General features: G+C 45.9%; 1 protein-coding gene across 1 annotated transcript; it reads left to right on the forward strand.

Moving 5' to 3' along the window:
• The first annotated feature begins 230 nt into the window (after positions 1–230).
• On the forward strand, positions 231–12,784 carry Rbm22 (RNA binding motif protein 22). The gene is made up of 11 exons (XM_006985121.4): positions 231–395; positions 765–818; positions 3,126–3,155; positions 3,760–3,892; positions 4,980–5,080; positions 5,847–6,019; positions 6,679–6,879; positions 8,940–9,104; positions 10,183–10,271; positions 10,442–10,573; positions 11,669–12,784. Exons 1-11 carry the CDS (start codon positions 342–344, stop codon positions 11,797–11,799), a joined length of 1,263 nt encoding a protein of 420 aa, XP_006985183.1. The 5' UTR covers positions 231–341; the 3' UTR covers positions 11,800–12,784.
• Positions 12,785–13,532: the final 748 nt, after the last annotated feature.

The following is a 13,532-nucleotide window of genomic DNA, read 5'->3' on the forward strand; positions in this document are numbered from 1 at the left end:
ATAACAACGGAAGGGAACGTGAGAGGCGCAGGCGTCGGCGCCTGGCTGCGACTAACCGCGTGGTGACCCCAGCCCCGGCCGGCGGTCCCCGATCCGTCCCTTTTCATTCGTGGGCGGCCAGGACGCGCACCGGGTAGCCGGGCAGCCGGGCAGCCGGGCAGCCAGCCGGGCGGAAGCGCCGCGGACCGCCGCGCGCTGACGCGAGGCCCCGCCCCGCGGCCGCCCTGGGCGCGCAGATTAGACGTAGCGCGGCGCCCGCCCGCCCGCCCGCCCGGAGCCTGCCGGGATTGTGGCGGTCGGTCTCCCGAATCGGAAGCCGGCGCTGCCTCGGGACTCCCGATATGGCGACCTCTCTGGGTTCCAACACCTACAACAGGCAGAACTGGGAGGACGCGGTGAGTGCGCGCCGGAGAAGGACGCGGGGGCGGCGAGGCCCGGCGGGATGGGAGGCTGTGCCCCGGGCTGCGGCGGGATCGGCCAGAGCCGCGCTGCGGCCTAGCTCGGCGGGGCAGCCGGAGGAGAGCCCTCGTGCGGCGGACCGGGGTCCCGGGACTAGCGCCGTCCACCCGGCGACTCCACACTTCCCAGATGCTTTCTTCTTCTCCGCTTGCCGGAAGTGCAGACAGCGCCCCTTCCCGCTCCGCGGCCAGTGCCGGGAGCTGGGGCTCCTGCCAACCTTGCACCCTTCCCCGCCCCAGAAAGTGACTTGAGGGACCAGGGTCTTCGGGACTTGCTCTTCAATCAGATTTTCCCATTTTCTCCAGGACTTCCCCATACTGTGTCAGACGTGTCTTGGAGAAAACCCTTACATACGAATGGTGAGTGCTTGCCTGTGCAGCGGGAGTGAACTGTACGTTAGATCGTGGTCCTTGCACGCCGCTTGTAAAGTATTTCTCTTGACCATTAGAAGAATTGATGCTCTTTTACTAACCCAAAGTACGGGACAACTTGCAAGGTAATGCCATGCGTACTTCCTCTCCTAGACACTGAGCAATAATTCTGTAATGTAGGAGCCATAACATAACAGCTAATACTTGTTGAGCATCTACCTGGAAAGTAGGTCTGTTGACGGGAGAGTATGTCTTTATGTAGTTCTGCTTCCTGACTCATAGTCGTGTGCCTTTCAGCCAAACTAGAGTCAACATGATTATCTTAGGATTATATGTTGTGATCAGCCTCAGAGATGCTAACTGGATGGTTTATGGGAACAGAATGTAGGATATATATGGTGCATCAGCACAGGAGAGGCCAGCGCAGTTAACCTTCTGAGCAAACTGTAGAAACTTGGCCCTGGCTTCATCCTACTTGATTTGGGCACTGGGGAAACCATTAGGAATTTTGGTTTTCACCCCAAAAGAATTTGATATTCAACCCGTCAGTTAACACATACGAGAGATCAAATTGCATGTCCACGTTCTAATGTAAAATCATAGTTCTTATATTGACTCTAATATTTTTTTTTATTGATAGACATAATTAGTTGTAAAACAAAGATTCCTAAACTGGCCATGAATGAGGATTCTTGCCTTTGATCCCAGACTTTTAGGCAAGTGGATCTCTGAGTTCAAGGCCATTCAGGTCTGCAAATCAAGTTCCAGGCTATCCGCTATCCAGGGCTGTGTATTGAGACCTTGTCTTTTTCCTAAAGCACCATTCTCCCCCACTGCCTACCTCCTTCAAACCAGTGGCCTAGAGAACTATGCTGGAAAAAAGGCTGCCAACCAAAGTTCCGGGGTAGATGCTTTGGAAAGGCATTCCAGCTTTAGGTGCCGCCACCTCCAGGCTTGATTTTCCTCGACCAAGCCAGCCTGCCAAGCACGTGAGGTCTACCAGCCAGGTGGTTGGATTGACGTTTAAACCAGTTTCCTCAAAGAGTGGTCAAAGGGAAACATGTGCGGGAAATTGGAAGTTTTCACCTAGAAAACAAAATAGCCCTTGAAGTAGCCACCTCCCAGAACTGATTTTTATTTTGTAGGTTAGTGTACAGAGTAATGGGTTTCATTTTGTCGTTTTTTTCATACATTTATTTTCAGTAATTCCCTCTTCCACTGCCCTCCACCTTACTTCCTGCCCCTTACTGGCTAGTTTTCTGACTTCCCTCAGTTTACCCTTCTTTCTTTTTTGTGGGGATGGGGTTGGGAAGTTTGAGAAAGGGTTTCTCTGTGTATCCCTGGCTGTCCTGGGACTCACTCTGTAGACCAGGCTGGCCTCAAATTCACAGAGATCCACCTGGCTCTGCCTCCTGAGTGCTGGGATTAAAGGTCTGCGCCACCACCGCCCTGCTCAAATACCTGTTTTATTATCCAGCTTCCAAACACACACACACTCTTCCCATCCAGGATCCCTTTTCTAGTTCATGATCTACACATACACAAGAACAATTTGAAATCTAGGTTCCACGTGTAAGAGAAAACATACGGTGTTTCCATTAGAAATTTTAGTTCTTGAGAGCCAGAAGTAAATGTAAGAGTTGTAGCTCCAAAGACACTGACTTGGTATTAGTTCCATGTACTCTTGGGAGAATATGACCTGGTTGGTATATCTGTCTTAATTTCACTGCTCTTACTGTGATAAAATACCCTGACAAAAACAACTTAGGTGGGGGCAGTTATTTTGCCTTAGAGCCCATCACTGTGGGGCAGTCAGGGCAACAGGAACTTGAAGCAGCTGGTCACATCACATTCAAGTCAAGAGTAGAGAATGAATGCATGTATGCATGCTGGTGCTGAGCCCCTTCATCACTTACAGGATCCAGGGTCCAAACTCTGGGAATGGTGCAGCCCATGATCAGGCTGGATCTTCCACATCAACTAAAGAAAGCAAGACAAACCCCCATAGACATGCCCACTGGCTGATGTGGGCTAGACAGTCCATCATCAAGACTCTTCCCTGCTCATTCTAGGTTATGTCAAGTTGACAATTAGATTTAACCTTCCCAGAATCTCTTACCGTATCCCAACTAAAGGATGACTTAGGTTTGGTTTGATTAGCTTTATTCACAATGCCAGGGATCTCCAGACACATCATGTTTTGTAGTTGGGGAGACGGGGGTAAAAAAACAGATACCTGGGTTAGTTTTGTTTGTTTGTTTTTTCTGCTGTAATTCCAGTTCTTTTCTGTTTCAGACCAAAGAAAAGTATGGAAAAGAATGCAAAGTAAGTATGTCTATTAGGAAGTAACTATTTCATTTTCTTGACCCCTTTTCTTTCCCTCATTCTACCAAAGTGGCTTTGCACTTACTAACTTTTGAGGTCCTTCAGTCAGAGTTCACGCTCACAGCTTTCATGTGTCATTGATATATTCAGTGGCTGACAACTAGTATTGGAAATAAGAAAAGGACCCTTTTAACGTAGATTCATAAACAGGTGTCTGATCTGCACTGATGACCATGAGTTTGTGTCCCGGGTGTTGTTTGACTGCTACACAGGAGCATTTCAGCTGAAGAGGGGGTTTGGGGCTGTCACAACATTCTCAAAGAGATAATATTTCCTGCTTTGCTTTCCCTGTTCCCCACCAAAAAGGCAGAGTCAGATTCTTAATGTTTGCCGCTAGATTGGAGGACTTTGACTTTCTGAATATTTATTTCTGTACTTTGTGAGCTTTTTAACTACTAGAAAAGAGAAGGTAAACGGAGTTGAGGGTTAGCTGGCATAGAGATTAGCTGGTTGCTAAGGTCAACTCTCCATACTTAGTAAATCTGGATTGGGTCCAGGTCAGGACCATTAACATTCTATTCTATGGCTCTTGATGTGTGTTCAGATCTGTGCCAGACCATTCACAGTGTTTCGCTGGTGCCCTGGGGTCCGCATGCGCTTCAAGAAGACTGAAGTGTGCCAAACCTGCAGTAAATTGAAGAATGTTTGTCAGACCTGCCTGTTAGACCTAGAGTATGGTATGTCTGCCACATCCGCTAGACCTGGAAGTGTACACGTGCCCTAAACAAGACACCAACCTGGTGCCTCCCACTTTCCCCCATCACTGGTTCTGATCCCACTGTAGAATGTCTGCTGTGATCTGCTTTTCCCAGGCGTAAACTCACAGTTAGGCTTCTGTGGAGTCCTTCTGAACAGTAGTAGGAACTTCAGGAGCCATTGGGAAGAAATCAGAACTGGCCTACACCTTCATTTCCATAGCCAGTTGGGGTAAAGGGCATTATTCCTGTGATAGGCTAATCCTTTGCCGAGGCCTTTTTCTTGATCTAAAACTTTCCTCACAGTCCCAACCAAAATTTCCTGGGCTAATTATGCTCTGGACATTGACACTTTCCTTTTCAAAAAAAGTAGTCTACCAGCAAGGGAAAGTGTTTGTGTGTGCGTGCGTGTTTATGTTTATGTGTGCTAATCAGTTCTGGCTATATATTGTTTAATATTGATTCATGTTTGTCCGGAACATTCAGGCCCAGAGTACAGTGACCCCTTAACATAACTGGCTATCCATAGGGCCTTCAAGACCAATCTAACAATAAACCATTGTGTTATGTGTATTTGAAATATATTTGTTAAATCTAGATACATTATTAACTTAATTTGCCGTGGCTAAAGTCTATTCTTTGAAGCGATTTTGTAAAACATTCACCTCACCAAATTCCATAACAGCACAGGAATTTGGACAGTTTCTTAGGATGCTCTGAAGCAGTTGTTAGCCTGATGGTGCTAAACAGTTTGATTAAAATATTGTAAACTGTCACCATTTAAAAAACTAAATTGTTTTTAATTATGTATATGTGGGGTGTACGTGTGAGTGCAGGGCAGAGTCCAGTAAAGGGTGTCATCTTCTGATGCTGGAGTTACAGTGAGCTACCCTGCATGTTAGAAGGAACTCTATTCTGGCCCTCTGCAAGAACAGTATGTACTCTTAACCACTGGACCATCTCTCTAGCCCCCACCAAGTAAGAAAGAGAAGGGAAGGATGATACTGTAGTTTATGTACATGTTCAGTATGAATGTGTTTTCAAATCTATATGATGTTTTTCGTACCAGGCCTACCCATCCAAGTTCGCGATGCAGGATTGTCATTTAAAGATGACATGCCCAAATCAGATGTCAACAAAGAATATTACACACAAAATATGGAAAGAGAAGTATGTTTTTTATTTTAATTAAAATCTAATTGTATCACTTCCTCTCTCCAACCCCTCTAACCCCTTCCAACACCCCCATTGATGGCCTCTTTGATTATTATTGGTTTTGTGTGTGTGAGTGTGTGTGCGCATGGGCACACATATAAATACAACCTGCTGAGTCCATTTAATGTGGCTTATATGTATATGATTTCAAGGCTGACCACTTTGTATTGGATAACTAGTTAAGGAGCTCATTCCCAGAAGAGACTAATTCTCTATCAGCAGTCATTAGTTGCCTGTAGTTCTTTGTCTAGGAATGGGACCCATGAGATTTCCCCTCTTTGAATTAGTATATCTAGATTTTTTTTTTCCTTTTTTTCTTTTTTTCAGACAGGGTTTATCTGTAGCCCTATCTGTCCTGGAACTAACTCTGTAGACCAGGGTGGCCTTGAACTCAGAAAGCCTGCCTCTTCCCAAATACTGGGGTTAAAGCCATATGCCACTACACCCTCAAGTTAGTATATCTATTGTTCATGTCTTTATTTAGGCAGCTGTATTGTTGGGATATCATGGTGTAGCTTCCCTGTCATTTCTAGCAAACACAATCTCCCACCAGACTTCCTGGTCCTCTGGCCACTTTCTTGATGTCATTGTTTGTCTGGGGGGATATATTGTTTATATGTGGTGCTAGGAATTGAATCGAGGGCCTTGTGATTGATGTAGTTTTGTATTTGATGAAAGTCCTAATGAATTGACAGCCAATAAAATTGTCCTCTTCATGCAGATTTCGAACTCTGATGGAACACGACCAGTTGGCATGCTAGGAAAAGCTACATCCACCAGTGACATGCTGCTCAAATTGGCCCGGACCACACCGTACTACAAAAGGAATCGGCCCCACATTTGTTCCTTCTGGGTGAAAGGAGAGTGTAAGAGAGGAGAGGAGTGTCCCTACAGGTAAGAGCTGAGCCTTGCTTTCTGTATTTGCTTTCAGACAACTGATTAGTAGGAGACTCTAGCTTAAACTCATGCTTTAGCATCTAAAGCTCTTACAGTCTGTTTGCATGTAGAGTATCTCGTGCAATAAAACTTACTACATTTACAGGAGCCTAGCTAAATTATGTTTTTCTACTTAACAACTATAAGAAACTGAATTGCTATATCATATAATATACATGCTGACCGAAGTTTCTAAGATAATTTAGTGTCTTCATTTAAATGGTTTGAAGAGCAAAGTATAGTTGACGTCAAAATAAGACCAGACTTCTGCAGGCTACTTCTGTTTCAACCAGGACTGCTAAGCATCAGAATTAGGGGTTCCAGCTAATGATTTGTCAACTAACATGCACCCCCCCAAATATATGCCCTTTTTCTGAGGTGAAATCCATAGCTTTAATCAGATTCTATTTCAGCAGTGTAAGTGGATTACTTAGAAGATCGGGAAGTCTTTACGTGGTATGGTAATCCCTTGGCATTTGCTCTCTTTAGTAACAGTATTTTTGTATGGATGTGGTTTCTAGTCTGAAAGGCATTTGAGGATTCTATCATGTAGCTACTGTAGAATGATCATTTTTCCCTTCGTTTCACTTTGTGCTGTTTTCATTGGTGAATCTTAGACACGAGAAGCCTACCGATCCAGATGACCCCCTTGCCGATCAGAATATAAAAGACCGGTACTATGGAATTAATGACCCTGTAGCCGATAAGCTTCTAAAGCGAGCTTCAACCATGCCTCGTCTAGACCCACCAGAGGATAAGACCATTACCACACTATATGTGGGTGGTCTGGGAGACACCATTACTGAAACAGATCTCAGGTTTGTGGGAATCATTTCAAAACTCTCTTTGCTTTTAACTGTGTTGGAATAGTTTGCAAAAAACACCACCAAGCATGATAATTCTAAATCAAGTTCAATTTTTTAGCCAGCCTATCATCATACAAATGCTGACTGAAATTTTTATAAAATTCTTTTTTATGATGCCAGTGTAGCTGCATTTCTCATGAGTGCTTTTTCGTGTTTGCGTCAGGAAATAAAATATGGGCCTGGTGGTCAACTTGGATTTTTTTAAATTACTGTGTATGTGTGTGATATATATGTAGACTTGTGCAAGTGGCTGCAAGTACCCAAAGAGGCCAGAGGTGTTAGAGCCTCCTGGAGCTGGAGTTCCAGTAGTGAGCCACCCGGCATGGGTGCTAGAAGTCAAACTTAGTCCTTTGCCAGAGCAGCATGTGCTCTTAACCTCTGAGTCATCTCTCCAGCCTCTAGTTTGAATTCTTTTTTGGGGGGTGTTGTTTTTTGTTTTGTTTTGTTTTGTTTTTCCTGAGACAGGGTTTCTTTGTGTAGTTTTGGTGCCTATCCTGGATTTCGCTCTGTAGCCCAGGCTGACCTCAAACTCACAGAGATCTGCCTGCCTCTGCCTCCCGAGTGCTGGGATGAAAGGTGTGCACCACCAAGGCCTGGCCTAGTTTGAATTCTACACACACACACACACACACACACACACACACACACACACACACACACACACATATACATATCTGATTATGGAGGGTAGCAAGCCCTGTGACTCTAAAACTTTTTTGTTTAAATTAGTGCCTTGTTAGCAGAGATTCTGATTTATTTTGTATTCCTGGCTCACTCTGTGCTTCACTAGATGTGCGGTCTCCCCCAGTGAGATGAAGTGGAGAGGAAATTCCTGCCCGTGGTAGCCTGTCTCCACCAAACCCCACCTCATTGAGCTAGTGATCTCCAGGGGCCAGCTCACTTTTTATAAAAGGGCTAGAGAAAATACTTTGGGCTCCATGGAGCATATGTGATCTCTTCTGGATAGTGCTCCCTTTTTTGTTTTGGGTTTTGGTGCAGAGTTTCCTACAGCTCAGGCTGGCCTGGAGAACTCAGATGACCTTAACTCCTGACCCGCTTGCCTCCCCCTCGTGGGTACTGCAATGATAGGTGTTAGCCACGAGGCCTGACTTGTCGTGTTTATTTGTCTGTTCGTTTATTTGTTTGTTTTTGTTGTTTTGAGACAGGATCTCGTCATGTAGCTTAGACTGGCCTGAAACTCAGTGTTTTCCCCACTCTCTAGTACTAGGGTCTGTACGTGGGCTACCACACCTGACTTTCATTCATTATTTTGTATTTATTTATTTTTCCAGTGCTAGGAATTGAACTGAGGGCCTCACACATCCCAGACAAATATACTCTGCCATTGAGCCACACAGTCCTCTTAAATTTTTTTTTTTTTTTTTTTTTGGTTTTTCAAGACAGGGTTTCTCTGTGTAGCTTTGCACCTTTCCTGGAACTCACTTTGTAGACCAGGCTGGCCTCGAACTCTCAGAGATCCGCCTGGCTCTGCCTCCCTAGTGCTGGGATTAAAGGTGTGCGCCACCACCGCCCGGCCTCTTAAACATTCTTGAAGCATTTTTGACTATGGCTGGGCATGGTAGCGTTTGCTTGCAGTCCCAGCTGAGGCAGGAGGATCACCTGACCCTGTGAGTTCAGAATTAACCTGTGTCCCGCAACAAGGCTTGATCTCAAATGAAAACAGTCTTGGTTCATGGACCATAAGAGCTGTAGTTTGCCAGTGCCTTATATTAGGGGTAAGAAAGTATGGCTCTTGAGTAACCAAGTAAAGCACCTCCTCTCCTCCTCAGGAAAAATCCAGAGATACAGGAGAACTCTTCTTAAGTCTCCTTTGATCTCCAATAAGTAGCACCTACATTAGGGCCAGGTACAAGGAAAACCAAAGACAGGCATATGTCCCTGGGGCCACCTGTCTAGTGGTGGGTCAGAACATTGTAAGTTCGTAGCCCGTCTCCATTTTCCAAGGCAGCATCTGGGTTGCTGACCTGTTCTCCTGGGCCTGTGTCCTTCAGAAACCACTTCTACCAGTTCGGGGAGATCCGCACGGTCACGGTGGTGCAGAGGCAGCAGTGTGCCTTCATCCAGTTTGCCACCAGGCAGGCCGCCGAGGTGGCCGCAGAGAAGTCCTTTAACAAGCTGATCGTCAACGGCCGCAGACTCAATGTCAAGTGGGGAAGGTACGAAGACTGTTCCAAACTCTGTTCTCCTGGAGACTTGCGTAGACAGCTTTGCCGGGGCCTTTAAAGTCCCTAGACGATCTCTCTAGTATTTTTATTTTAGTGACTTTATGAGTGTGGATGTTTTGCAAGCATGTGTGTCTGTGAAGCACTTGTGGGCTTGGTGCCAGAAGAGGGTGTTGGATCCCCTGGGACCGGACTTACAGACAGTTATGAGCCACCACGTGGGGGCTGGGAACTGAGCCAGTGTCCTCGGAAAGGGCACCCAGTGCTCTTAACAGCGGAGCCATCCCTCCAGCCCGCTTCTTCAGTGTTTGGTTGCTGTGGCTGTTGGAAGCATCTTAACTTGAGAACTGTATTCATGGTCTTGCTCCAATAACCTGCTCCTTTGAAGGTCTTCATGTTTTACAGCCACTGTGGGCCAAGCATAATGCCAGGTTGCCAGAGGGAGATGTTGAGGGTTTCAGTTGCCTTAGACCTAGATTCACCCCTCAGAGGCTGGGTGCTGGGGAAGTGGGGAAAGGGATAAACAGAAGAATATCTGTTTTGAGTTTGAAATTGGCTGCATAAGAGAGGTAAATACCATTCCCTAAATTTTGAAGGGGAGTCTGAGTCTGTCTTGGAGGCAGAGAGGAGGCTGACAGCAGCTCCCTTGGTGGAACGCCCTCTCTATGCTGAGCACTTGCTGCACACAAGGATCTTGTCTTCTCTGATGATGACGGTGGTTTGGGTTTTTTTTTTTGAGACAGGGTCTCTCTGTGCAGCCCAGACTGTTTCGGACACACTCTGTAGACCAGGCTGTCCTGGAACTCAGAGACCTGCCTGCCTCTATCTCCCAGGTGCTGGGATTAAAGGCGAGGGCCACCACACCTGGCCAGTGACAGTAGCTTTGAACCCAGACCTTCCCACCATCAAAAACCTTGCTTTTCACCACTCTACACTTTGTCGTCTGTGGGAGAAGAGTGTTTGCTAAAAAGGGCAGGAGTGATGGAACTCCATTTTCCTGGGGAATGAGTGAGGCAGGAGTGTGAAAGAAAGCCGGACAGGGGGCTGATGTCCTGTGCATGTATGTCTCCAGATCCCAAGCAGCCAGAGGGAAAGAAAAGGAGAAGGACGGAACCACAGACTCTGGGATCAAGCTAGAGCCTGTACCAGGACTCCCTGGAGGTGAGTGTGGACTTCTTGCTGATGGAAACTCAGTCAGCTGAGGTTTCTCTGTTAGGAGAGACTGGGCTTGACTCTGTCAGCTGTGCAGCAAACCCAGGACGTAAACAGTAGGAATGTGGTATTGATTGTCTTCCCTTCTGAGTGTCTGCTATTTGCTATCTCCTCTCCAGCTCTACCTCCTCCTCCTGCAGCAGAAGAGGAGGCATCTGCCAACTACTTCAACCTGCCCCCAAGTGGCCCTCCAGCAGTGGTGAACATTGCCCTGCCCCCACCCCCTGGGATCGCCCCACCCCCACCCCCAGGTAACTGCCTTCTTCCTTTCTGGCCCAGAAAAGTTCTTGTAAAAGTCCTGCACCTGAGTTGAGTCTGAGGTAGCTAGGTCCTTTGTGCTTGCTCTGTAGAAGTCTCCAGGCAAAGCTGGTAGGGGGAGCGTCCTGATTCTTTCCTCTTCTCCTGGACTCGTAGGAGAGGAAAGGCACCACTCTATAAATCTGAGCATAGGTATCATGGGTAGGAGTTACTGCATGATGGCCATCTGCCGCCAGTCCGCTCCTCATTGTAGATTTTGTCCTTGCTGTCCACAGCAAGGTGTGGGCCTTGTATCAGGATGGGAATCGGTAAACTACTGCTTCTATTAGAAAAACTTGCTACAAAGAGACTGTCGCCGGGCGTGGTGGCGCACGCCTTTAATCCCAGCACTCGGGAGGCAGAGGCAGGCGGATCTTTGTGAGTTCGAGGCCAGCCTGGGCTACCAAGTGAGCTCCAGGAAAGGCGCAAAGCTACACAGAGAAACCCTGTCTCGAAAAAACCAAAAAAAAAAAAAAAAAAAAAAAAAAAAAAGAGACTGTCATGTGAATACATGGAGCTGCTTATGGAATTGAGTTACATTTGGGCTCACATTCTTATCCTGTCAGTGGCCACTAATAAACAGTTGAAGCAGTAGCACCCTGTGTGAATGTCCATGACATTGTGACTAATGTAGAAAACAGTGGTGGCCGATAATGTTTTGATGGTGAGCCTGTATGTTTGAAGAAAGTCTTTCCATTCTGGAATCGAGCCTTGAGGCTGGTGATGGCAGAAAGGATCTAAACATCAGCCTGGTTTCTTTCTGGTCTCCCACATCCTGATTGACTCCTGTCTGGTAGGATTTGCGATGTTTGATTAGTAGCAGACAGTTGGGTGACGTACTAACAGGTGCATGAGTCTGAAGGTTTTGGGGCTGAGGGGGAAAACCAAGGAATAGAGGTAGATATTTCTAAGCAGGTCTTGTGCACTGACATTTACTTAACATTATGTCAGCCTTGATTTGTGTGTAGGTGGTTTTGATCTTAGAAAGATTCACAGGTTTGGAAGGTTGTCAAGGGAACTGCAAGCCTAATTTTTCTCTTCCACATCAGGTTTTGGACCACATATGTTCCACCCAATGGGACCGCCTCCACCTTTCATGAGGGCTCCAGGACCAATCCACTACCCTTCTCAGGACCCCCAGAGAATGGGGGCTCATGCTGGAAAACACAGCAGCCCCTAGCACAGCATCGCCACTCGGGCTCTGAGGAAGAAAGGGCGCTCGAAAATCCCAGTAAATGAGTCCTGGGATAAGTATCATTTTCCTTGCTTTGTAGTTTCCATGGTAGCTGAATGTGTTCAGATGTGGGCAGCCAGAGAACACAGCTATGCTTCCCCACATGTATCAGAGGCTCAGGGGGCCCAAAACAAGCTGCCGTGAACACAGCTGCTTACCACTCTAGCAGTACTAAGACAGCCTTATGTGTGTTCCTTTTCCACTTAGTGGGGAACGTACACATGGGTGAATCGGAATAACTAATGGAGTTACTATCCCAATATGTTCATTTTGTATCTTTTTGGGCGGGAGGCAGAAATTGACCTGCGATTTGGAAAAAAAAAAAAAACACAAACTTTTGACCATTTTTATGTCTATTTGGTATTTTCTTTTATATCATCTAAAAAAAATTAGTACTAATCATTGTAGTGTCGTAAATGTGATTTAACCAATTTGAAGTCACACCCTCAGAGACAAGCAGAGACCAGAACCCAGCACAGCCGATATTTTCTTTGCTTTTAAAACCTCATGTTACTAAAGGAGTCAACTGCTAATTTTACTTCTCCACACTGTCAGAAAAAGACAGAAGTAAAAACTTGCTTTTTATTCCCATTGGGTGGAAACCCAGATTTTATGGCGCTGCATATCATTGATGAAACCTGGTACCTGAGATGAGATGGTTTGAAAGAACTTCCTGTGAAACACTTTAATAAACTGAAAGGAAGAGCCTTGGCGTGTGTTTGCCTGGAGACTGCCCGCCTGCAGCCGGAACTTGGATCCTCAGCGTTCACCCGTGTGTCTTCAGCGGCTCACCATTCGCTGCCTCTGGGCAGGAGACTGTTCAGTCTTAGGATGTTTGGATTTAACTCAATTGTAGATGGTAAGGGAAATTTGATGTTGTATTGTATTTTTTGTTTTTAAATAATTAAAACGGGTCAATTTTCCAAATGTTCCTGGATTTCTGCTTCTTTTACCCTTTGATATTGAATTTGAAATTGGTAAAAGAAACAAGTTATACTTGTGAATTTTTTAATCTTCAGACTTGATTTTTTTTTTTTTTTTTTTTTTGGTGGCAGGGGGTAGGTGGCATGCAGTTTGAGATAAAATCTCCATATATAGCTCAGGGTAGTCTTTCTTATAAGCCCCTTGAGTACTAGGATCACAGACCTGTGTCACAACATGTAAGGTTTTTTTTTTTTTTTCCCATTCCATGATGGTAAAAATACTCAGCCTTTTTAGTACTAAGAAGTTGGTAGTAGGGTTGAAATAAGAGCAGACAGAAAGCTGAGTGCGGTGGCGCACACCTTTAATCTCAGCACTCAGGAGGCAGAAGCAGGCAGATCTCTGAGTTTGAGGCCAGCTAGGGCTACATGGTGAGTTCCAAGACATGGTGAGACCTTGTCTAAAAATAAAAACAAAACAACAACAACAAAAGGAAGAGCATTCATAGTCTTGTCCGTGGCTTTTGATAGATAGTAGTCTTAAGTGCTGTTCTTACACAGGCCGTTGTAAGGAACCAGCCAGATCTGAAGGGTTTGATGCCATTTTGTATATAAAATCTGTAGAGCTTACCTGTGTAACTTAGAAAACAAGAATTGGGCCATTTCCCCCTTTTCCGGTCACCCACATTATAGATAGGACTTCACTTAGCTCACTGACCTGCACCCAGGCTTCTCTGGAAACTCCTCACAGGCACACCC

The sequence above is a fragment of the Peromyscus maniculatus genome, chromosome 19 (assembly GCF_049852395.1).
Source record: "Peromyscus maniculatus bairdii isolate BWxNUB_F1_BW_parent chromosome 19, HU_Pman_BW_mat_3.1, whole genome shotgun sequence".
In the NCBI taxonomy this organism is placed as follows: domain Eukaryota; kingdom Metazoa; phylum Chordata; class Mammalia; order Rodentia; family Cricetidae; genus Peromyscus; species Peromyscus maniculatus.